Genomic DNA, 24,496 nt, shown 5'->3' with positions numbered 1-24,496 from the left:
CCTTTGCCTTTCCTTCTTTTTCTTTCTCTTCTTCTCATACTCTTTAATTCATACAATGAAAAAACTCTGGATTATGAATCCTCAGAGATCAGATAAGTAACAAGGTACAGATAAATGATTCTGAGGCAGTTCATTTGTTATTCGTGGATAGTTTTGTGCCAAGTAAAGAGACAGTTGTCTTTATGAATTTCAACTCTTGTCTATTAAAGAAAAACCCTTTTCCTAAGATACCCCTAACAAAATTAAAAGCTCGTATATTTAATGGATTCTTTCCTAGATTTTTCCATAGCTTCCATGCTCAAAATGAATTACCTTTTTTCTTTCTACCTTCCGTTAAGTCAGGCTTTCATTTTTAATATGAAACTTTTAAAAGTTTCTTACGTTGATGGTCAGTCATCAGTTTTCATCATATATCATCATATATCAGTTTTCATCTACCATATAGTGCTGGTAGATGTAGTTTGTATTTACAGTTTGAATTTACTCTTTACAAATACAGTTTGTATTTGCTCTTGAAAGCTTTCTTCAGTCTAAGAATTCTTACATCAGAAGAAAGGAATAATTTTTGATGTCTTTAAGACTTGCCTTTCTGATTATAGCTGAAGAGCTTTCTCTGTCATGTTTCTCTTTGCTGGAATGATAAACACTGTACCTCAGCAAATTTTAGCTCAGTTCTGTACATAAAATCTTGGTCTGATTAATCAGCATGTGTCCATGGGTTCCCTCCTAATTTCTTCTCTTCCCTCTTTCCTTTACATATCCTGCCCTCCTCGGACACTCCTAGGACCTTACTCCTAGGACACTTCTGCTAAACCACAGTTTCCCATTACATTCATATTGGAAATTGGTGTTTAATTGCCACTTACAAACCAAATTATGAAACCTAGATCAGTAATTATGTCTGAATCAGATTTTTTGTCCTTGAATAATGAGGGAGAGAGAAATAAAATGTATTTTTCCAACTAAGTTGTATCTGATTGTTAAGAAACTTAAAAATTCCATCCATGAGTCATCAGTGCAGCCCCAACAGATCAAAACATCAGTCTGTGTTGAACTGAATAACAATTTTAACCATAACATTTAGAATGTTTTCATCACCCACATTTTATTCTAAGGTTTGCTATATTGCAGAACAAACTCTGACATTCTCATATATTGTTTATTGTGGATTTCTTAATTTGATAGAATGTCTTTCAATAGCTTGACCATATCATGCGTGAAAGAAGACTGGAAACTATATTACATGAAAGGTACTGTATAAGTAGAATGTTGTATGAGTGACACCTGCTGGAGGAAAAATGTCAGTTGCTACCACCAAGGAAGAGACACTTTTTTCTTCAAAGAAAAGCAGTCTGCCTTTAATAAGTGCTGTGGTACACATTTATTCCTGAAAATATTAAATAAAGGCTGTTTTAAGTTATAGATTTCAGCAGTCAGCAATAGTTTTTGTGAATCAAATATTACAAAAGGAATGTGGACAATACTAGAGTATTCAGTGAAATAGTACTTGCCTTCTGCTGATAAGGCCTTCTTCATTTTGTCTGCATTCATAGACAGCAGTACTGAGCTATCTTGGGGATTTAGAGGATGCAAATATTGGATGGTTTCAAACATTGTAATAGGTTGCTAAATCATGCTTTGGTTTAATCACAATTGGTTGAACAAGACATAGTGGTCTGGTACAAATTATACTGCTTCAGTGCATGTATCACACCAAGCTTAGCATGATATGTGAACCCAGCTATAATAATAAAACATTTTGAAGAGTTGCATTTCTACTCAAAGATTTCCTAAAAGGAAAAGTAGCACACAGAGGAGACAGAGGAGTAGATGCAGGTAGGTGTAGGTGCCAAAAGAATAATAACCTTTATTTATAAGCATAGTGCATTTGAGTGGGCTATAGAATAAACATCAACTGGAGTCAACTGAGCAGAAAAAACAAAGCCTCGGTCTGTTTTTCATTACTCATACGTGTTTAACTGCAGCATTGTACACCATTTTCATACAAATGTGTCCCCAAAATCACCAATATTCCTTAAAGACTATCCTTTGCAAAAACAAGAAATGCTTATACTTCTCTATCCAAAATATTTGCAGGTTCAGTTGCAAGAAGAAGAAGAGGGATAATTATGTGCATTTCATCAAATTTTGCAAAGTAATAAAAAGTTAGAGGTGAACCTTTTAAATAGAACATGAAACAGTACTGTTGTCTTAAATTTGCCATCTTCTACTCAGCAAGGGTTCCTATGCCTGAATATTGCATATGGATGGATGGATGGATGGATGGACGGACGGACATACACATACATTATAGCCAATTGTTAATTTTCCAATATAAATTACTGAGAAGATATGCAAAGCCTTGGGTTTTTCTGAAATGAAGCTCTGTTTCACATTTTAGATATGGTTTCTGAATAAAATCTTGCTTTCACAGTCCACCAGCCAAAAAAGAAAATCTTGTTGCTGAGAAAATACTTTCAAAAGATATTTGTTATCTATACAAATGAGATAACTGCTGGGCATTATGCAGTTCTCAGTATGGAACATTTCTTTCAAAAGTGATCTAATCCAACTGCATAACATAAATCTGTAATTTTAAAGAGACAATTTATAAATGTTTCTTTTTTTTTCTTTTTCCTATTTTAGCCAAAAATCAATGCCAACTCTTTGGGAGTCATTAGAAGAACCCAACCTTTGTGATACAAATGAATTTGAATACTTATTCTCAAAAGAAACAGCTCAGGCAAAGAAAAAGGCACTAGCAGAGTCTTATGAAAAGAAAACAAAAGCCAAAAAGGTATTTTTACTTTCCAACTACTGTATTAACAAAAAAAACCCTCTATTTTTATTGAGCGTTTTAAAATTATTTTCATTTTAGAATACTACAACAGTACTTAAATCAAAAAAAGTCTATGGGCGAGGGTTATAAACATTGGACCAAAGTAATCTGTTTCTGATTTGCCAAGAATTTTTATGAAGGCCAGCACCTGGGATTAATTTTTTTCAAACTTGTTTCAGGCTGCTAATTAGCCCTTTAAAAATAGTACTAAGAGCACCTCCATCAAAAAAAAGAACATAACTGTTAGTACCACACCCTTTCATTTTACATAATTGTAACCTAAGATTAAATCTTCGTCAGTGCACATGCCATGCTATTTTGGCATTGCCCCCAACTAAAATATGACCCAGCTTTTACTTTTAATACAAATCAAGCAACAGGAATTTGGAGTAATTTTAAAAATCCACGGTCTTTCATATTTTAGTCTTTTGTGGATACCAAATGTGGAATTTTTCACTTTGAAAGGAAACAGCATTAGATAGAATGATTCTGTATTTTGCACAGAAATCTTATTATTGCAATATATTGGTATTATGCTACCTTTCCTACAGTAAAAACTGGGTTCACACATATGGTTTACTTAACTGTAAAATGGGATATATTCAGACAATTCACTAAGCCATAAACTACAGTGGGACCAGCCACATGTATGGTTTTTGATATTAATCTATAAGGCCCTAAACAACTTGTGATCAGAATACATGATTGAATGCCTTTTCACACATAGATCTGTGGATATTCCTTGGTTAAAGGTGGCCTTTCAGTTCTGAAGCCATTCTGTGAACTACCCTCCCTCTGAAACAAATCATGTACCTGTCTTATTTCAACTGAGGTGCATTCTGAAAACATTTTTATTTGCCTTATCATCTCAGAATGATCCTGTTTCCCTGCCCATGGCCACTTGTTTATGTATTTTTAATTTGTACTAAATTGTTTGATATGTGATGGTGATGGTGATGATGAAGATAACGTGAAGTCATGCAACTGAAAAGCATGTAGCTATAAATACATCATGTATTAGGGAGCTACAGACAGTCAAGATGTATTAGATTTTTTATTTTTTTATTATTTTATTTTATGTTTTGGTGCCTCTGAGTCAGTCTTGACCCCTGGCAACTGCCTGGACTAGTCCCTGCAGTTTTCTTGGCATGATTTCGGAACTGGTTTGCCATTGCCTCCTTCCTAGGGCTGAGAGAGAGTGACTGGCCCAAGGTCACCCAGCTGGCTTTGTGCCTAAGGCAGGACTAGAACTCATGGTCTCCTGGTTTCTAGCCTGATGCCTTAACCACTACACCAAACTCCCTCTCTAGATGTATTCTAGTGGTGTCTTAAGAAAGCATATCTGTTATTCACCTTCTGCTGTGAGTATACATGTGGTCAGTATGATTATTACCTGAAATGTGGAGTGAAAATTGTCAAAGACATAGTTTAGATAATATTATTTGAAATTTAAATAACTCAGTATTACTGAGGTTTATTATTCGCCATATGCCAGTTTCTAACATTACCAAACTGAGGCAATTATATTTTCCTTGTACAAAGAAAAGGGATAAATGTCAAGCAATTTGTGTTATCTGCATGATCTAAATAAGGCTCCATCCATCATTTTTGGCTTTTTAGCGCAACGATTATCACATCAACGACAGAAGATAATGGGTTTTCTGTCTCTAACTGGCTTCATATAATTAGTAACACATGTTCTCATTTACAATGAGTGTCAATGTTTTGAGTGAGGAACATTTTTATATTTAAAAAAAGTATATCTGTCATCAGATCTGTTGCTTAGTTCATAATTATGAAAGAATATAAACTACTATTCTGTGGTGTTTGTAAATATGGTTTAAGAATTCTGCTTCAGCGTTTTATAGCATCCTCTAGCCATCATTACCAGAACTTGACCAGTGTATCCCTTTTGTGAGTTTCAGTAGCTTTTAAAGTTTCGGATTATTGCCAGATGTCACAGAATTTTTAAAACAGTATTTATTTATTCAAGCATTTTCTAAACTCCCTGTTCCTTAATATATTCTTAAAAGGTATTATCTATGTGCAATTTGTTACAGGTCAATTCTTGCATTCTGTACACTTGCAACAAGTTTGTTTTCAGATGAGAAGGGATCTTGAGATATAGACTATGTGCCTTTAATACTCTTATATCCCTGCTAACTGCATTATGCAGTTGTAGCCCAGATAAATCATTCTTCTCCCTGCTAACAACCTCTGTTATGAAGTTCTTTTTAGTTGTTGATTTGTTTGCACATCAATACCCAACTGTGTTAGCATTGCAAGAATTCTTTATTTTGGTTCTAACAGGCTACTCGTTCTGAGCTTCTTTTGACAAATAGCCATAAAATAAAGATACCTGGATTGTTTTTCCCTTTGATTCCACTCTGTTTCAGATGGTATAAACTACTACAATAGATAGTTTATAATTCTGACCATATGCATTTCTTCCCTTAAAGGGCTATAAATACAACACATTTTGTTCTGAAATCAACCTCTATTATTTCAAAATTATGTTAACAGTAATGGTTATTTGCAGTTTAAAATAGGATATATGGGGAAAGGCTCTGTGAGCTCATTCTGATCACACCTTTGGAGCATACCTACAATTTGGAGAGGCATCACAGTGGAGGTACATTCGGGAAAGATATTACTTCAAAGTAGGCGTGCCTAATGAGGTTTATGACAGCCTATGAATTTTCCTTTAAAAAGGTCAGTCTAGAGGTCAGTAAGTGCTATACAAATTGCACTCTACTTTAGGCTATAATTACCTCAATTAGATGTTAATTTGTTGTCAAGTTCATTGAATAACATGTATAACTTCAGAAATGTGTATGACAGAACTTTCCATTTAAAAATATTTCCTCCATGGCAGCTTTTCTTAATAAGAAAACAGACAATCCATAAATTATTCTCAGTTATTCATTTATTCTCAGAGTACTGTATTTTTACTGCAAATGTTAAAAATAAAACTATGTTTCAGCCAAACTTAGGCAGATCCAAATTCTACTAATTTCAGTGAAATGACTGAGTACATGGTTTAATGGTCTACCAGTGGCAGTTAAAAGTCCTTTGATTTCTCTAGGTAACAAGCATAAATAGGTGGCATTATTAAAATATCTTGAAAATCATTCATGTTAGATTAGGATTGTATCTCTCCTAAATGGTGCAGAATTAATTTCACATAAAAATTTTTTTAAAATTATTGGCTATGTTATTCTTTAAAAAAAAATCTTGAAAAGAGGAATCAAAAGAAGTTGTGGTAATTGGCATTTAATTACCAATTAATATAGAAAGCTATGAATATAATGTTCATTTTTATATTACTCAGACATGATCATGTATTTTTATTTCCAGATTATCAAATTGTTGGATGGGAAGAGATCTCAGACTGTAGGAATTTTGATATCTAGTTTACATCTGGAGTTGAAGGACATAGAACAAGGTAAGTGTTGCTTTTATCTCAATGAGAATGGTATGCATGAACATTTTTTTTTGAGTTTATCTCCCTTTAATAATTTGATTCAGTATATGCATGTATAAATGTTGTATCACACATTACATCTCTGTTGAACTTTTATTTCATTTTTTCAGTTATTAATAGCTGTTCTATATGTACCTTCTCACTTCCATAAAAAGATCCCCGCTGGTCTACACCAAGAGCACATCTTGTCTAGCATCCTTTCTTCCAGTGACTAGCCAATACGCTTTGAAGAAACTGAGATCATAAGAATTATTATCTTCTGCCACTGTTTTTCCCATATAAATGCAACTGAGATTCAGAAATTCTTGGTTCTACTTGGAGATGTCTCCAGGGATTGAAACTAGATCTTTTCTGTACAGAGTTTGTGTTTTAACATGTATTCTGCTCTCAAAACGCTCTGGCTTAGTGATAAGAAAAATAAATAAATGTTTAGTACCTGAAGGTATTATGTGAAACTAACCTTTAGGGATAACTAAAGTTTGCTCTGGAAGCCTAACACATCTGCCAGGGTCCATGAAAAACCTAAAAGGAAAAGGAGTTCTTAAAGTTAGTGTATGTTTTCTGTTCTGAGATTTTCTATCCTAGCCATCTATAAGCCAGTAACTGACATATTCCACAATTTTTATATAGTGGAGCTATGGCAGTATATGTTGCTCCATACATCTGGCAGACAGATGTTTAAGTTTGTATTTGATTACCAGCCAACAAATTGAAGACTGCCACATTTGTGAAAAAAATCAACCACAGATGTTTCTTAGGAGAGAGTGGCATTTGCTGTTAATAGAAAAAGGTAGATCAGTGCTATCTGTCGTGTCTAATAGGAAATATTAAAAAAGGAAAGTATCCAGTAATTTTATAGTTTGATTTGACCTCTGCATCATAGAAAAATAAAAATAGTTCTAGGCCAAGTTAACATAGAGGTTATGTCTCATAAAGTGAAATAGGTAATTTAAGTTAACATATCATACCTCTGTAGCTGGTTCACTCCCAGAACACTGTCTTCTCAGCACCCCTGTTAACTAGAAACAAAGTGATTCTCCTTTACTATTATTTCCCTGTTGACAAGAAATCACCTTGTAATTCTTCTTGTTTCAAAGTAACTTACATTTATATGAAATTTTAGAAAGCTGTTTAACAATATTTGGACATTTTTAAGAAGTGTTCATTCCAAGAGATTTGCCAGAATCCTTTTATTGTTACTCCTGTTCTGGATCAGCAGAGATTAAGTTATGGGGATTTCCCCCCGCTCTTCCACAATATAAACTTTAACAGATTTGTTACTCATTTCTGAACAGTTGAGGTACATTGATGAAGAATCACTTGCTGGCTGGGGAATTCTGGGAGCCAAAGTCCACACCTTGAAGTTGCCAAGTTTCAAAAACACTGCTCTAGAGATATTAAATGAGCTGAGCCCAGGCTTTTATTGGGCAGTTACTCTGCCACTAGTGAGGCATTTTACAAAAGGATCTTCCACTAATATCTTCCCATCACTTATGCCAATGTTGTCCAAACTTGGCCACTTTAAGATGAGTGAACTTCAACTCCCAGAATTCCCTAGCCAGCCATGCTGGCTGGGGAATTCTGGGAGTTGAAGTCCACTCATCTTAAAGTGGCCAACACTGCTCTAAAGTAATCAGTGGAAAAGTTACACAGGTAGAAGTCTACTTATGTTGAATATAGTCTGGTCACCTTAAGAATTTGGTATATGATAATATAAATAATTCAAGAAGCTCTTTCATGGAGAGACACACAAGGTTGTATTTCTAATCTGCCTTCAGAATGATTGGCACAATTATCTCTGGGAATATAAAAAGCAGCCTTATATGGAGCCTCGTTAGTGGCAATTCATTTTAAAATTAGCAGCTCTTCCAGAAACTGCATGGTCTCAAGTGAAGAACTATCACAACCCTGCTCCCTGAAGTTCATTAACTGGAGATGTAGGCAGAGGAATCAATTAGGACTATCTCTCACACAATGTTGAACCAACTTAAGAGCTCTGCAAATAATAATAAATAGATTTTAACATTGAATTTAAACATGTATTCTTTAATTCCCTAGTAATCTACTTAGCAGTTTCTGGAACACTTTAAGAGATGCATGTTGATGCAAACAATTTTTTTGTTGTCAAATATAATTCATCCATCCATTTTCAGGTCAAAATATTAGAGTGCCAGTGGTGGAAATCATAGAGTGACTAAGCAGAGCTCAAAGAGCATTAAAAAGCACATTTGGCTTTAAGGGAGAAGGAGAGGTATCTTTTTCTACCTCTGTTATGTCTACTGAAAATTGCCCGAAGAAGCTGTTCCAGGTGGCGCAGCCTAAAAAGTCGTGAAAAGCCTTCTTGAGACTTCGGTGGCAAACTGTAAAGGTGTTATATATAAAGGAGGTTTTTTTTATCAAACAGTTGCTCATATCTGCTGTCTGATTGATGATTCCATTATTGGTGATAGGGAAGGTGCCAGTACACCTGCTTTTCAAGTTTTATTGGATCAATTTAGTTCTGTACACCTTGAGGATTTCAACAGAGTGCTTGAATAACAGCCCCTAAACAGCAATGCACCAAGGAAGTAATATTCACATAGAGTCTCATTGATCAGGTTTAATGCCACGGGGAAAAAAGTGGGGAGGGGATGAATTAAAATACAAAATCTTGGAAACTAAGTAACACTCCAGCCCTCACTTATTAGTTATAGATTAAGGTGGGTCTCTGTGAGCTGTTTGAACTTTTCTCCCATACTCTAACTGAAGGACTAAGGACTTTTTTAAGAGATAAAACACTGATATGTTTTAAACTACTCCCTTTCTCAGACTCTGGGAGTTCTCTTACAGGCTACTACTTATAAAACCCATTGGCTGCTACTGCTTGGAACGGATCTGTTGGTGGAAGTTTTATGTTTGATTATTAATGTCTCTCTCAGCTGGGGTGGCACCATCTGCCTTGAGGCAGGGATGTCCCCCTGTTGAAAAAAAAATCTGTAAGTTCTTTCCCTTCTTAACAATTATAAGCCCATTGAAATTTACTATTTCTAGCCAGAATGGTTGAGTGGTGGTGTCAGGTAGTTGTCCCTTAGCCTCTTTACAATAGTTTTCTTTCTAGAACTTGGAAATCTGGACCCAACTTAGATATGTTGAAAACCAAGCAACTACAGAAAGATGAAGAACCATTCCTGACTAGTGAGGAATCTGGTGATACTTATATGGGTTTCATAAGATTGAAATCCTAAACTTCGTCCTAACTGTCTTTTTGTAAAAAAAAAAAAAAAAAAAGTTTTTGTCAACTTTTCCCATGCTAACCTTGCACATGTCCCTTGTTTAGAAAATGATGTATTCCATTCCCAGGTTCCTTGTTTCTTGACTTTCCAACTCCAACTCTCATGGGTGGTGGCTGAACAACTCTAGGTCTAGGAGCTCTTTTGGTCCAGACTCAGACTGGGCACACCATGGAAATTGGTTGGTTGCCCTAACCAAACTGACCTGAATACTGAAAGACAATGTAAGATCAAAAAGCACCCACAAACTACATACTTGCTCCTTTAGGGAGAGTAAATAATCCTGTTTAGTGAAGATAAAGTCTCAAGCACCAGCTTCCTTGTTTTGTTCGGATTCCGTTTTTACTTCCTATACCTCATCCAGTTGCAATCTAGCCCAAGCAGGAGCTCATCAGGGAGCCTGACATTAGATAAAGGAGGAAAGGAGAAGGTGACGTGAGTGTCATCTGCATATAAATTGTACCCAGCTCTACACTCCTAGATGATCACCTCTGAGGGTTTCATATAAATGTTTAAAAGCTTGGGAGATAATACGAAGCTTTTAGCACCCTACAGTTCAAATGTTGCAGGTAGTGTGATAATCGACCAGGACTACCATCTAGAGAAGTGTTGTCCAACCTTGGCCACTTTAAGACAGGTGGACTTCAACTCCCAGAATTCTGGGAGTTGAAGTCCACTCATCTTAAAGTGGCCAAGGTTGGACAACACTGATCTAGACCCTGCACTTAAGCATCATGTTTCCAACCCACCACTCCCTAACATGGTCCATAAGGATACCATGGTCATTGTTACCAAAAGCTGCCAAAAATTGAAAGACGTTTCTTTTACGTGTTTTGCCCATTCAGAATTCACTATTTAACAGTAGAGTTTGTCCTATCAATCTTGTGAGAGTTTGGGCAGGATGTCTTAATTGGTGATATTGTTTCCTCTTTGACTGTCATTCTGTTATCTGGTGCTGGTTCCTGCTTATCTGGGTTTGATTAATAATAGCTTTGTTAAAATTACCAATTAGTTTACTGACTATATCAATTCTTGGAAGCTGCTGATATCCAAATGTTTTGGCAAAGATTTTTCTGACCTGATTCTGGCTCTGGCATGATGTAAACTGGGTACCAGTTTGCGGAACATGTTGTAGACAACCACATATTTTTAATGATATTTATTTATAGCTTTTAAAACTACAGAAGCCTAAACCTTATTTCCTTTTGAATGAATTCATAGTAAGCTTTAAATCTTGTCCAGTCATTTTTTCTTCATATTGTTTGTGTAGGGTTTGGAAGAAAATAGTGAAAGTTTGGAGTTAAAATGCCCTTCTATTAGTAGACTCAGAGGAAACACTGAGTAAAAGTGTATTCAATTCACTTTGCCTTCTTGTGTAATACAGCTGGCTAGTACTTTTATGTCTGCTTTTGAATCCATGATTCTGATCTGTTTTTTGTCCATGCTGACGGTTATTATGTCCTAATGGACTGCACTAATTATCCTTATGTATATAAATTCTTTGAGTTGTGAGCAGACACCATAGAGCCACATAAAAATGTTTGCCCCGATTTCTCTACAGACAAGAAGTTCAGAAACCAGACTGTGATGACTCTGTCTGAATAACAGAGTTTTAGAGGTAGAGGAACCCAATAAAATTACCGGCTTCTCACAGCATGTGTCTATTTCCTTTTGTGAGGTCTAGCTGACATATTCAAACCAAGCTGCCAATGTAAGAAGAGCAGCTCACCAAGATTAAATGCAAAATAAGATTTCAATAGTTATTTCAGGATTTAACTTCTAAACATGTCCAGTCAAACTGGAAAAAAAATCTGCTTTGGTAAATACTGGTATGAAGTTAATTAAAACTTAAGTTTACTTAACTAGGAAATCTTTCTGTCAATATAGTAATTTTATGTTTGCCAAGATAGTTTTACATCATTTTGTTATTAAAAGGAAGAGCAATTAAAAAATTGTTCCAATCCAAGCACAATTAAATTAGCCTTCAGCAAGAGATGCTATTGTATTGATTCTGCCTGAAGAAGTGACAACCACTGATGCTTCAAGCTGTTCTTGAAACTACCAGAATGAACTTCTGGTCAGTACAATAGTGCATGCAATCAGTCTGCAGGTAATATGGATAACTTAATTAATTTGTTCTACAGAAAAGAATATGGCTGAATAAGGATTAACCCATTACCTGATATAAATGCATGTAATTTCATAATGTTCATATATTAAATGTAAACATTATGATCTATTCCAATGCAGTTTACTTCTGGTGAAAGCAGACATAATCTGTACAGCTCTGGGGAGGAGCAAAATAGCTGGTTGACATATGGATGATATACAGCAGGGTTCCTCAACCTCAGCAACTTTAAGACGGGTGGACTTCAACTCCCAGAATTCTGGGAGTTGAAGTCCACCTGTCTTAAAGTTGCCAAGGTTGAGGAACCCTGATATACAGGAAGTACCAAAAGTCAGACCCCATAAACAATTTATTATATAAATTACATTAAATTACATTTGAGTTGGTTGCCATTTTCTTCTAAACACTGCCTTACTTATTTGATGCTGGATCTTTGAACATTCCTTAGTACAGTAATGTTTTCTCTGAAAAAATAATTAATAAACCTATTATGGGGCCAAATATTTGGTACACCCTGTTTTAAGCAGATAATGGTTGCATGCAATTCCTCCTTTGAAAGTCCCTGTGAAGAGATACTGTTGCTCAAACAATCATTGAAATAGCTAATCACTCTGTTACCCTTCATTTTATAAACCTTAGCAGTTTTTTAAAAAAAAAAAACAACTATCTACGTTATGCTCACAAAAATGTCTCTTTCTGGAACTGCACTTACTTTTTAATAACCTGTCAAAGATGTTAGCTTCTTTTAGGAAATCGTGGACTGGTTCAGGAGCTCATTCTCCTACCCTTCTCCCAAGCAGCCTATGTAGTTTGTCTCCCTGAAAAAGCTCAGTCAAGGTCAAAGTGATCTTCTTGACAGGTGGCCTAAGAAGTTGGGAATTGCAGGGGAAATCACTTGATGTTCTCAAAGGAAGGGTCTCTTGCTTCCCCCTCAACCCAATATCACATTTAGAACGGGGAGGGAGGATTGGGGAACCCCATGGACTGGCAAGTAGGAAAAGGATAAGAAAATTGTTATACTCATACCATTCCAGATGTATAAATTGGAATCCAGTTCAAATGTTAGACAAATACTATGTCCATTTGTGTGAAGTGTACTAGATAAACATGTCAACATGTTAGCACCAAATATTTAGATTTATTTAAAATAAGTATCTCTCATCTTTCCAATGATACAAAACCCAAGGAAGCCTATATTAAAAGTAAATTTACACACAAACTGATAAAGATATAAAATGTTCACATACTCATATTAGGTATATGTTTGTGCAAGAATTTCCCTTAAGCTGATCAGTATGAAGGTAGTTTCTTCTGTGAATAAAAATGTAGGATTAGATGCATTCTCTTGGTTGAAGGAAATGGGACATTTGATCAGATAGCATGATTTGTTTGCCTTGGAACTTCTATGCATTTGAAAGAATTATACTTTTTCATTTATACAAATTAACAGTTTATTAATAATTTTAAATACCTTTTTTTGCCACTCATATTTATTTCATCTCGATGATCTTTGCTTTGAAACTGAATCAGAAGCACAACTGATAGGCAAAATGTTAATGTATTCTAAAAGCCTTTGGATGTTTTAATAGAATTAATTAATTTGGTCCAGAGAAAATTTATTAGCCTGCTGGTTAATTAGTTTTGAAATGTAAAATTATGGGGTTAGAGGTGGGAAGGAAGAAAACTTATTACTTTTGAAAAATTTAAGATGTGTGTCTTGCTGTTTTCAAGCAGTACGGGCAAAAAAACTAAGCATGAGTTTTTAAATCTTAAACTGATATTTGTTATTTCTTCTTAATTAATAAGGAAATCTGCACAAATTAAACAATACCTTATACCAGCTATTAAACACAGCATTCATGTTATTAATATTATTATTACTATTTTATATAAATAATTTGTATTCAATATATAGGGTGAATTGAAACTATTTTTGAATCTTTGTAAAACATTTTATTATATGAATAAAATTGTCCTTCAGACTGACTTCTTTTGGTGTAAATTACTTTGTCAAAATAATACAGAGATATTAGGTAACTTCTGCTGTGAATGATACAATGTCAAACTGATATGAGAAGCTGATTTATATCCCACAGCGTTGGGGGAAAAAAACATTGAGCAAGCAAGGGATAAAACTTGCAAGCAAGGGATAAAACGAGGGACTATTTCTCATTCTTTTTTCTCTATACATCTCTGAGTTTCTAATGAAGAACATTTTACATAAGGACAATACTTAAATAAGATATCACTGGTCTTTACCTGGGCACTGCACATATAACTAAGGCTACAGTCTTAAGCATATTGATCATGGGATACATTTAAGTGGGATTTAATGTCTGAGTAAAAATACTTAGAATTGTATAGAACATAAATTCATATGCCATTGGTTCAGAGTGAATTCTTGCCTATAAAGACTCATAATAACTGAATAGAGTGTCATAATACTTTTCTCTCTCTTTGCATCGTTTATGCTATCTGCTGCATTGTGAATTCTCTAATCACCTAGCATGTGTCCTACTGATCCAAGCTCCAGAGCAGATGGTCAGTAAAATATGTATTTTTTTAAAAAAATAGAGGACTGTAGCCTTATTTTTTTACAGTGTGTTACTCAGGGAGAGTTATGACATTGGCAGCATACAAGAAGCATTCAGCTGAAAAAGAAAACATTCTCCAAGTGTTTTCAGTTCATGGCAACAGATAAGCAACAAAGTCAGTTAGCATATTAATGTGTTTTTTTATTGTTTCAACAGCTGTACTAAATATGGATGATTCAGTAGTTGACCTAGAAACATTGGAAGCACTGTATGAGAATGTAAGTATAACAGGCTGTCCACTTAGCAGGGACTGAGAGACCAAGGCATTTTTGATTAAGTACAGCTAGGCAACCATATCCATGTTTATTAAAAGAAATCCATTAAAAATATAGCCAAATAATTTGATGGTTTGTTTATTCTAGGGTTAGAAGTAAAACCAGATGAATCTCTCCCTTTGGCTCAAGCCTTTGGAGCATTATCTATCACCCAGAAGCCTACCGGGAGCCAGTTCAGCTCGTAAAAGAACAGTGTAATATGAGTGTAACAACAAACACCAGAAACTGCCCATATCACTGCATTCTGAACCAGCTGCAGCTTCCAAATATTCTTCTAGGGCAGCCCTATGTACAGCACGCTGTACTAATAAAAAAACAACAGCAACACCCACCCACCCCAGCCACAGTTGCCACCTGTTCGTCAAGCAGCAGCCCCAAATCATGCACCGACTCTAACTGGGGAAGTGCACCCTCCAACAGAGTTACAGATGGAAAATCTCTGGAGCCAGGAAGCCTTAAAACCCATAGCCACTCAGTTTTGCCAGGGTTAAACTGAAGCCTTTTTTCCCCCAGTCCAGACCTTCACAGCCTTCAGGCACTGGGAAAGGATCTTGTCAGCATCATTTGGTCAACCCAGGGTGGCCCTGTTCTATTTGTGTTGTGTTGTGACAGTTGCATGAGAAATGTGGAATGGAAACTGCAGAATGATCCTTCCTTCCTTCCTTCCTTCCTTCCTTCCTTCCTTCCTTCCTTCCTTCCTTCCTTCCTTCCTTCCTTCCTTCCTTCCTTCCTTCCTTCTTATTTATTAGATTTATATCCTGCCTTTATTTTGTACAATTCAAGGCAGTATACAAAATGCTCCCTTCTGTGTATTTTTTCCACAGCAACTCTGTAAGGTGGGTTGGGTTGAGAGAAAGTAACTCACCCAAAATCACCCAGATAGTTTCCATGGCTAAGGGAGGACTAAAACTCCCCCCAGTTTCTTATACTGAATCTCAGAATCTCACAGACTTCATGATACAGATTGTGCCCCTTCATGTATTTTGTAATAGTTTATTTTAAATTACTTAGAGTATCTTCATCATTTTAGAATATTTTAGAAATAAGTACTTCTATTTAGTCACAGTACTTCAATAGAACAACAGATATCAAAACTCCTATGCAACACAGCTTAATAATCCCAATTTCTTTAGTGAATGCTGAAGTTGTTTCTCTGTTCTGTTGCAAAATGACATTTTTTTTTAATACTAAAACATTGGAATTGGATGGATGGATGGATGGATGGATGGATGGATGGATGGATGGATGGATGGATGGATGGATATCCCTGATCAGATCTTGAGAAGAGTGAAAGAGAAAAATCAGTTCCCTTTTTTTTTACAGGAAGTGTAAGAAGTCTAATGTCTTGAATTGTTAGTATATAAGCCCTGCCTTTGTATAGCTTTACAAGCTCATCAGTGTACTGAGATTTCATGAGTAAAGTATACTAGGGTAGAGATCTATATTTCCACATTTATGGCAATGAATTAAAATATGTATAATAGAAAAACTTTCTAACTTTTTGTTATTCAGACATCTGTGTATACAAAGTTTATGTTGTCAGTAGTACGTAAAACAGAAGATTTTTAAAACAGTGTAACTGGCTCAATCTAGGAAGGGAAATATGGTCATGGAAGATTTTTTTCTTCTAGGTCAAAAACAGTATATAAGTAGGCGCTGCATATGTTTTCTTTTTGCTTTTAAATGGAGTCCAATGTGTTGCACCAAGCAAATGTTTGATGCTCTCAGTTTTGATTGTACCAACCATGCTTGCTGGAGCTAATTCAATCCAGAGCATTCCATCTTTCACACTTCCAAAACTGCAAATGTTCCTAGCTGCAAAATAAGAAAGACCATCTCACTGTTGTTTTTGTTACTGAATCTACAGAGAGCACAAAAGGATGAACTGGAAAAAATAAAGCACCATTATGACACTTCAAAAGAAGAAGAAGTTAAACTCCTGGACAAACCTGAACAGTAAGACCAGATGGGAAAAGTGTCCCACATATTTTCCAGTTATTCAAAAGAACTTTGAAAAGCAGAATGCCTGGTACAGCATTATGACTGATCAACATTTCTGAAGGAACTCCCAAATGCCCTATTGTTTGTTTTTCATTTCCTCTAGGTTGAGGATGACTCTTGGTGACTTCATAAACATGTTCATGTAGTTTTCTTGACTATAGTATAGTCGTGGTTTGCCATGGCTGTGCTCTGGATGTTTTAATCTTTCACAGTCTAGCTTATAGCCCTGAAATTTTCTGCTCGTTTTCCAGCCAAGTACTAACTAGATCTGACTCTCCTTAGCTTTTACAAGTAACCCAAGGTTAGCTAGAAGCTGCCACCTGATGTAGTTAACCCAATCTTAGGAGACATCTATTTCTGCTTTTGCTGAAAATCTCAAAATGCGGAGATTCTGGAAAAGTAGGCAGCTTCTTCCATTGCTAAACTTTCCTGGGAGGAGAACTTTCTTAATCAAAATATTTGTTATTGTAATTTCAAGCCATGACCTGTTTTTTTGAATGTCAGATATAGTGAATTAGAGTTCAAAGTTGCCCAACATTATTCCTTGAATATAGGAAATATAGATTTAAAAACTATAATCCTGTTAAGTTGGAATCAGGTTACACATTTGGTTAAAGACACTGCTAGCTGTTATCACTTTTTTTCCTTAGACAAAAATAGCATTGGAAATTCAAGCTGGACTGAAATTCTGTGCTCTTAGGAAGCTTTTAGGAGTCACCTCAACTGTAACCTTTTGGAGATGGTATGAAATGCCATAAAAGTGTTATATGTTAGTCGCTGTTGCTCCTGTTACTAAAATAACATGTTTGATGCCATGTAGCATCAAGAGAGGAGTTCAAGGCAACTTACCTTTCCCATGTCCCCAATCTATTGGTTTGCTGTCAAGTGGAAGCATTTCATCCATTTTTTTAGGAGGATGAAATGGGAGAGGAACTTTATGCTTCCAGTAAGCAAAGTAATAAAGTGGTATGGTATGACATCACAGTACAGATGTTTCTTATCCTGGCTCATCCTGGTATTGGGATTTGGCTATCAGTATCAGTACATATATGACAGCACTACAGCAGTAGGTAGGTAGGTAGGTAGGTAGGTAGGTAGGTAGATAGATAGATAGATAGATAGATAGATAGATAGATAGATAGATAGATAGATAGATAGATATTCTTAATGGTGCTAATGGAGGAGAGCCGCCTTAGCTACAGCAGGAAGTTGCCACTGATCAAAACCTGGTGCTCTTCAAATGTTTTTAAACTGCAAAGGCTATGCTGGGAAAGAATTCAGGGAATGGGGTCTCGCTGCATCTGGCAAAGCCTGCAATTTATTTTGCCCGGTGTCAGAAATGATATGGATACTGCCAGTTTCTATGGCAGCCTCCCAAGGTTGCTTTTTATTTAAGAAAATCCAGAAAAACGTTGCACAAATATGCATGTAAGATCTAGTTTGGCCTTCTAATCTATTCCTAGGGAGTGAGCAGCCCAACATGGAGAAACAGTTTTATTTTAGCCATGATATTGAATCCGCTGCAAGGCAGGACAGATATGAAGATTCTCAGCGGGATTAATCCTTATGTGGATACTGAGATCACAAGAAAAGGAGGGGCCATACTGAATTAGAGCCAGAATTCTAGTTCAGTTTAATTAATGCATAACTGATTAAAACATCAATATTCATTGTCTCAATAGAAATCTTCATGATTTATAGGGTTAGGTCTGGTTATTCTCTAGATCAGATTGTCCTTAATAGCAGTAAAATAATCTCAAGTAGCAACCAATCCCTAGCAAAATAAAATTAATGAACTGGTATGCTAATAATAATAAAAACTAAATTTCAGAAAAGGAGCTTAATAATGTAAAAGCCTGGCAGTCTCAATTATATGCTGGATTATAATTCCTGTTATCCCCAGATAATACAGTAATCCCCTTTAGTAGCTGGAGATAATTAATGTGATACATCACAGCTAAAGGGCACTATATTGGGTTAGGCTGCCTCAAAAACATCAACTTTTCACAGCAGTTTAAGGATACAATCTGTATCTACTTAATTACCCCATTGAAATAAGTAGGACTTACTTTTGAGTAGATCTACATTATTGAAAATATCAAATGAATTACGTCCCTGTTTCTTTTATTTTTATACAATGATTATGTTACATCTAATAGAACAGCATTAAAGTTGCTATTTTAAGGATTAATTATTCTTAGGAATGCATCTTGAAAATGATAGAATTGTCATTGGGCACTAATCAAATGTGGTCACATAACCACAATGGGTCTGGGAAAACCATTGTTTTTAGCTTTGTTTCTCTCCAGCAGAGGGCAGTATCTCTATCTTTCTATTCTTTCTGGCTCTGCATTTGTGCTGGACTGTGCTGGGAATCTTGACTTGATCTTTTTCAATGAAGATAAAAAGACTATTATGTTCATCTACAATTTAAATCGTAGCAAGTAACTCATTTTATGGATTGTCAATAGTTCTCTGATATGTTAGATTATATAACGTAAAATGCTATCACTTGGTTTAATTATATATGTTTGTTCCTATTTTCACAGATTTTTATATGAGTTATCCCAGATCTCCAACTTTGCTGAACGTGCCCAATGTATAATCTTTCAGTCTGTCTTCAATGAAGGAATAATTGCAGTGCATCATAAAGTTGACCTTATTCATCATGTTTGTAAGGTACTTGGGTCAAAATGCATAGCTGCCTAAGGCTTATTTCCCTTCAGAGTAAAAGTAAAGGAACATGGCTACTTCTGAGTAAAAATGACAGAAATTGGATTGTTAAAGTAGTTTAGAATGCTGTGCTTCCTAACAGATGTGTTTTTCAGATTTCATAATCTTTATGAAAACCAAGCATTTTCCCCATATCAATATGCCTTTGGTGCATGTTAAATCAGCATGACTTTGTATTAAAAATTAAATACCTTAAATATTTCAGTATAATGTTATACTGATGTTATAAATATACTGGCATAAATAATTTATGTAAAATCATAAATGAAAAAATATATCCCAAACTTTATTACAATAGGCAAAACCCAGTATTCTTGAGGCAACTTAAAGCCAATGTACTGTATTTAGTATGGTATAAGCTTGCATTTACATCTATGAATACTTATGTCATAATAAATTGGCTAGTCTTTAAAGTGCCAGTGGATCTTCCAAATGTTTATTTTCAAATGCAACAAAACAAAGTTCTGTAACAGTTTCAGCACTGGCAGGATCCAAAGACATCCCAGTGATATTTGAAAGCAGAACAGCTTTCATGAATCTAAAATAGTCATTTGATTCCCAAATAAAATTCTGAAACAGAGAACAACTTTCTTGTTTTATTTTCCCCATATTTCTGAATTTGGATTTTATTTTTGCAGATTTTTTTTTTTAATTTGGCAATGTAGGGATTCAATATTTGTGTTTTTATTTAGTTGGATCAATGGCACCATGGCTGTTACGTTGCTTCAGACATGCAACTTGAACTTCATTTACTTTTCTACTGCATAACTTCTGAAAAAGGACTGAGGCTAAAGTCACTATATAATGGATCCCAAAGTGAATTATTTATCTAATTCAACCCATATTCAGAAGTTGGGTTCAGAAGGTTTTGCACTCACTCTGCTTTCAAAACTGGTATAATCCTACATATCTACCAGGAGAAGGAAGAGAATTTCTCAATCCAGAAGTCTGGCAGTTCATGGCCACTAGAGAGGCGATAGGGACATTCTTCCCCTCCCTTTGTTTGCATCTCCTTTGGAGGTTGGTCCTCTCTTTGAATCCTGTGCCACCTTCAAGTGGACATAGGTAGGGAAACTGACCTGGGAATTGCCAACCGAGCAAAGAAAGCACCATTTCAAAACTTAACTCTTGCTACAAAAACTACTCTGTACTTCTGAAATGGCACTGGTGAGATACATAAGCACAAGCAACCTTCAACCTCTTCTAAGCTTTGTTAGCTTTCTGTTGAAGTCTGATATTGCTCTATTCGTTTATTGTGTAAAACGTTTATCCAGTGCTTCCTTTAGCAGCTAATAATGTTAAAACAACAAAAATATCAACATGATATATTATTATGTGTTGCATTTAAAGCCTACCTACTTTAAACAGTGTGTGTGGTATGTATTTTTATTTCTTCAAATACTGAAATAATTAAAGGTTTAATAATAGGCCCAGAGTCATCCAATGAACTTTCTAGCTGGACTGTTCCTAATTCAATATTCTACTGACTCTATGCTCTTAAAATAATTTTGTGGCACAGAATTGATTTTAAAATTTTCAGAATTACAGCACTTCTATTTTAGTATATTTCACTGTGTATGTATGTAAAGAAAAGCTAACGTTAAAATATTTAGTTCATGTAATGTTTCCTGGTATTACAAATTGCCTCCTACCTCTTTCAGGAGTTGATCACAATGAAAAGTGTGAAAAATATTTTAGCTTTGATTCTGGCTTTTGGAAATTATATGAATGGAGGGAATCGAACACGTGGTCAAGCAGATGGATTTGGCTTGGAAATACTTCCCAAACTAAAAGATGTTAAGAGCAGAGTAAGTACTGTGTGCAATTTAAACCAGTTTTTTTAAATTGAATTCAGCCTTTCAATTAGCAGGCAATGCTCCGTGGATAGACATCTGTTCCTAACCAAAATGATGTTAAAATGACAAAACCTGTGTTGTGACATCATAATGCAAGTTCCACCTTTTGTATTTGAGTGGTAATGTCATATACATGTATGTAAGGGGTAGAGTTTGTGTTAAAACATTGTGCTGGTTGCTTTGTCACCTGTTTCCTTCTCCTTACTTTCCCCTGCAAATACTCTGTGAAAGAAAAATGTTTTTCTTCTCCTTGCTGCTACTTGTTCTTCTTTACACATGAAACATATACTTCTCCATAATGTCAGCCCCAGGAGGTAGACCAAATCTGGCAATCAACTTTGCATGAAGGCTAAAACTACTTTTATTGAAATTGGCTATAATGACAGACTCTTGCATGTCTGATTGTGCTATCCCTTCCCTCCTGTTTTTTTTAAATAATTTTTTATTGCTGTTTAATTAATAAAAAGAAAAACAAAACACAAAATACAAAATACAAAAATAATCATACACTATCAAGAAGAAAAAAAACATTAAAAAGTGCTAATACAAAAAAGTGACAAAAATACAACAAAGGAAATAAAAATTTGGCATAGTATATCATAACAGTAAATAGTTACAAATTTAGATATATATTTATCTAATGCAGATATTGTTCAGATGCATATATATTTCCAATACATTTATGTGACTACCATATTTTTTAAACCTACTGTATTTTGTATAAATGAGTTCCATATTTCATTATACTTGTCCATACAAAGTCTATATCTATAGGCAATCCACTCATAAGTAGCAAGCACAATCAGGTCTTCAATCCATTGAATAAATGGGGCCATACATTTATCTTTCCAATGCTGCAGTATCAGTCTTTTGGTCACAGTAATGACACGGAGAACCCGTTTACGTTGCCCAGATGTCAAATTCTAAGTACTAGGTATATTGTTCAAAAGAATATTTTCCTCTGAAAATTTTAGCTTTTCTTGCACAATCATATTTATATAGTCCAGTACTATAGCTATAGGGCATTGTAAAAGCATATGCTTTAAAGTGGCATTGTCCTTATTACATCTCCAACAAAATGCTGGTTATGACAATCTTTTTCTATGCAAATGTAGTGGAAGCCAATAAATTCTAAATATTAATTTTTGTTGTATAAGTCATAGTTTAAGGTCCATTGACATTCTTGCTGTAGAAGTTAAGACACTCTCCCATTGTCTAGGCAATATAGAAACCTCTAATTCTTTATTCCACTCATCCCTTAACATCTGCATCTCAAGTTGATTTATTGATAACAAGTATCTATCAAAGCTAATTGTAGGTTTTTTAGTTGTAAAGGGTTTAACAAGTTGTTCTAGTATCTCAGATGTGTCGGAAGCTGAAAATGCTGCTGGTCCAAACAAGTTTTAACAAATGTTGTAGCTGTAGATATTGCCATTGGGATACATCTGATAGATGATACTTATCTCTTAACACAGCATATGTTAAAAATTCATCTTCATCATCTGTCAATTGGTCCAGAGTCAATATCCCTTCTTCCATCCAACTTTTCCATATCACCATATTTTTCCCAATTTTTAATGTTGGGTTTCCCCATACAGTCCATTTAGCATGGAAAAAAGGATTGATTTTTTTTTATCAGACATTCCATTCCATAGCTTTCTAACTCACATAATCATTTCCAAAGATATTAGAGCTCTGTTATATTTAAATCCTAATACCGTCTGTCCAATCCCTCCCCTCCTCATGTCCCAGTGAATTAGGGAGGCTTCTGCCTCATCACTGCTGAATGTTATCTTGTTCTGGACTAAAAAATGTTTCAGCCCTTTTTGCCTAGGTAATGGTTCCTGTATATCTCCATCAAGGTAAACTGCCTTACTCTATACATGTAGCAATTGAGGTGTATCTTTTATTCCTGTATTTCACTATTAAAAACCACTTCTATGTCTAAGGTCAAATGACTAATCTTAGTCTAAAGGGTTTTTAAAACAAGTAATAGAAGAATGTCAAGTATAATTTCTTTTTCTGAAATCTGGCGCACATCATGTATGTTGGGACTACACCTTCCAAAATTCTGGGGGAAAAAAGTTAGAGGGGAGATTCAGAAACAGAACTAATTTGCCCTTTTATGAATGGGTAATGTGATCATCAGATTACATGCACAGAACCAAAGATCCAATGGGCTGGATTCAAAGGTTGTCTTATGTCTGTGGGAACCGACTTAAGCTCTAACCCAATTATTTGCATAGGCTACTATAAGATCTATTTTGTTTATTCTTCTTCATGAACTCTACAAACCTAATTTGTCTCTTTTTTTTCCTTATTCATTCTTCCTGATTGGGATTTATCATTGTATACTTTATTCTTTAAAATCAGATTGTTAATGAATAATCCATGAATAATAGTTAATATCCTTGGATTGCTCCCGTTGATGGAAATAGCTCCTCGGCAAACCTTTCTTACTACTGCCTTTCAACCCTCTAAGAATATATTCCAGGTTGTTGGAAGACACTGCTGGAACAATTATTTAAGGGAGCTGTATTCAAGGGAGAAATTTTAGCCAATTTGATTTTTCTACTCTCTTCCTTGATCCTTGGGTATGAATAGATGGAAACCTTTTTATGTAGCTTAGGTAGCACCCAAGTGACCCAGTACAGATATGAATACTGAGAACAAGAACAGAGTGAAGAAGTGACAGTTTTTTAAAATTTGCTTTTAAATTACACTCCATCCAAATTCAATGGCTTGTTGGCAGGATAAAAAGAAAATCACTACTTAATTATTATAATCACATAAATATTTTACTCATGGGCATCTATGGGGAAAGGGAGCAAGTGCTGTCACATTCACTGTGATGTCATCCATGCAAATGATATGAATTACATACTGCATTGCACTTGAATCATGTGATTCTGATTCAAATTACATCTTTGCATTGATTGTTTGATGACATTGTGGTGTGTGTGATGGCATCAATGTTTCTACTGGACACCTGTTACTCTACCAGTATATATGACTGAACTTATATTAAACAGTTCTAAACAATAAACTGAAACTATGACATCTCTACATACCTTATGAAAAGTATGTATTTCAGTGGGATTAACATTTTAGTCTGAGACTGTTAACTTTATCCCTCTCTGATAGCCAGTCAGTTATAGGAAATGTAAGAACCTATTTAATACTGAGCCACCCACAAATCCATTTGTCCCAGTATTGTTAATGCTGGCTGGCAGCAATTCCCGAAAGCATCAGCAAGTGCTATGGTGATGGGTAACAAAATGGGATCAGTAGGTGCTCTCTAGTTGCTAGTGAGGCTG

General features: G+C 35.2%; 1 protein-coding gene across 2 annotated transcripts in view; it reads left to right on the top strand.

The window, feature by feature from the left end:
* Nucleotides 1-24,496, top strand: part of FMN1 (formin 1) — a 134,084-nt gene that overhangs the window by 65,096 nt on the left and 44,492 nt on the right. For both annotated transcript variants that reach the window (XM_088145430.1, XM_088145431.1), the window contains 6 exons: nucleotides 2,647-2,797; nucleotides 6,197-6,284; nucleotides 14,471-14,532; nucleotides 16,457-16,545; nucleotides 19,140-19,269; nucleotides 20,985-21,131. In XM_088145430.1, the coding sequence (XP_088001556.1) occupies nucleotides 2,647-2,797; nucleotides 6,197-6,284; nucleotides 14,471-14,532; nucleotides 16,457-16,545; nucleotides 19,140-19,269; nucleotides 20,985-21,131 (667 nt within the window). The remainder of the gene's footprint in view (nucleotides 1-2,646; nucleotides 2,798-6,196; nucleotides 6,285-14,470; nucleotides 14,533-16,456; nucleotides 16,546-19,139; nucleotides 19,270-20,984; nucleotides 21,132-24,496) is intronic.

Source organism: Python bivittatus, unplaced genomic scaffold (assembly GCF_059951505.1).
Source record: "Python bivittatus isolate LINGU-HERP-01145 unplaced genomic scaffold, Pbiv_v1 ctg000480_np1212, whole genome shotgun sequence".
NCBI lineage: Eukaryota > Metazoa > Chordata > Lepidosauria > Squamata > Pythonidae > Python > Python bivittatus.
The sequence above is the reverse complement of the archived record's forward strand: the minus strand, read 5'-3'. Positions and strand labels throughout refer to the sequence as shown.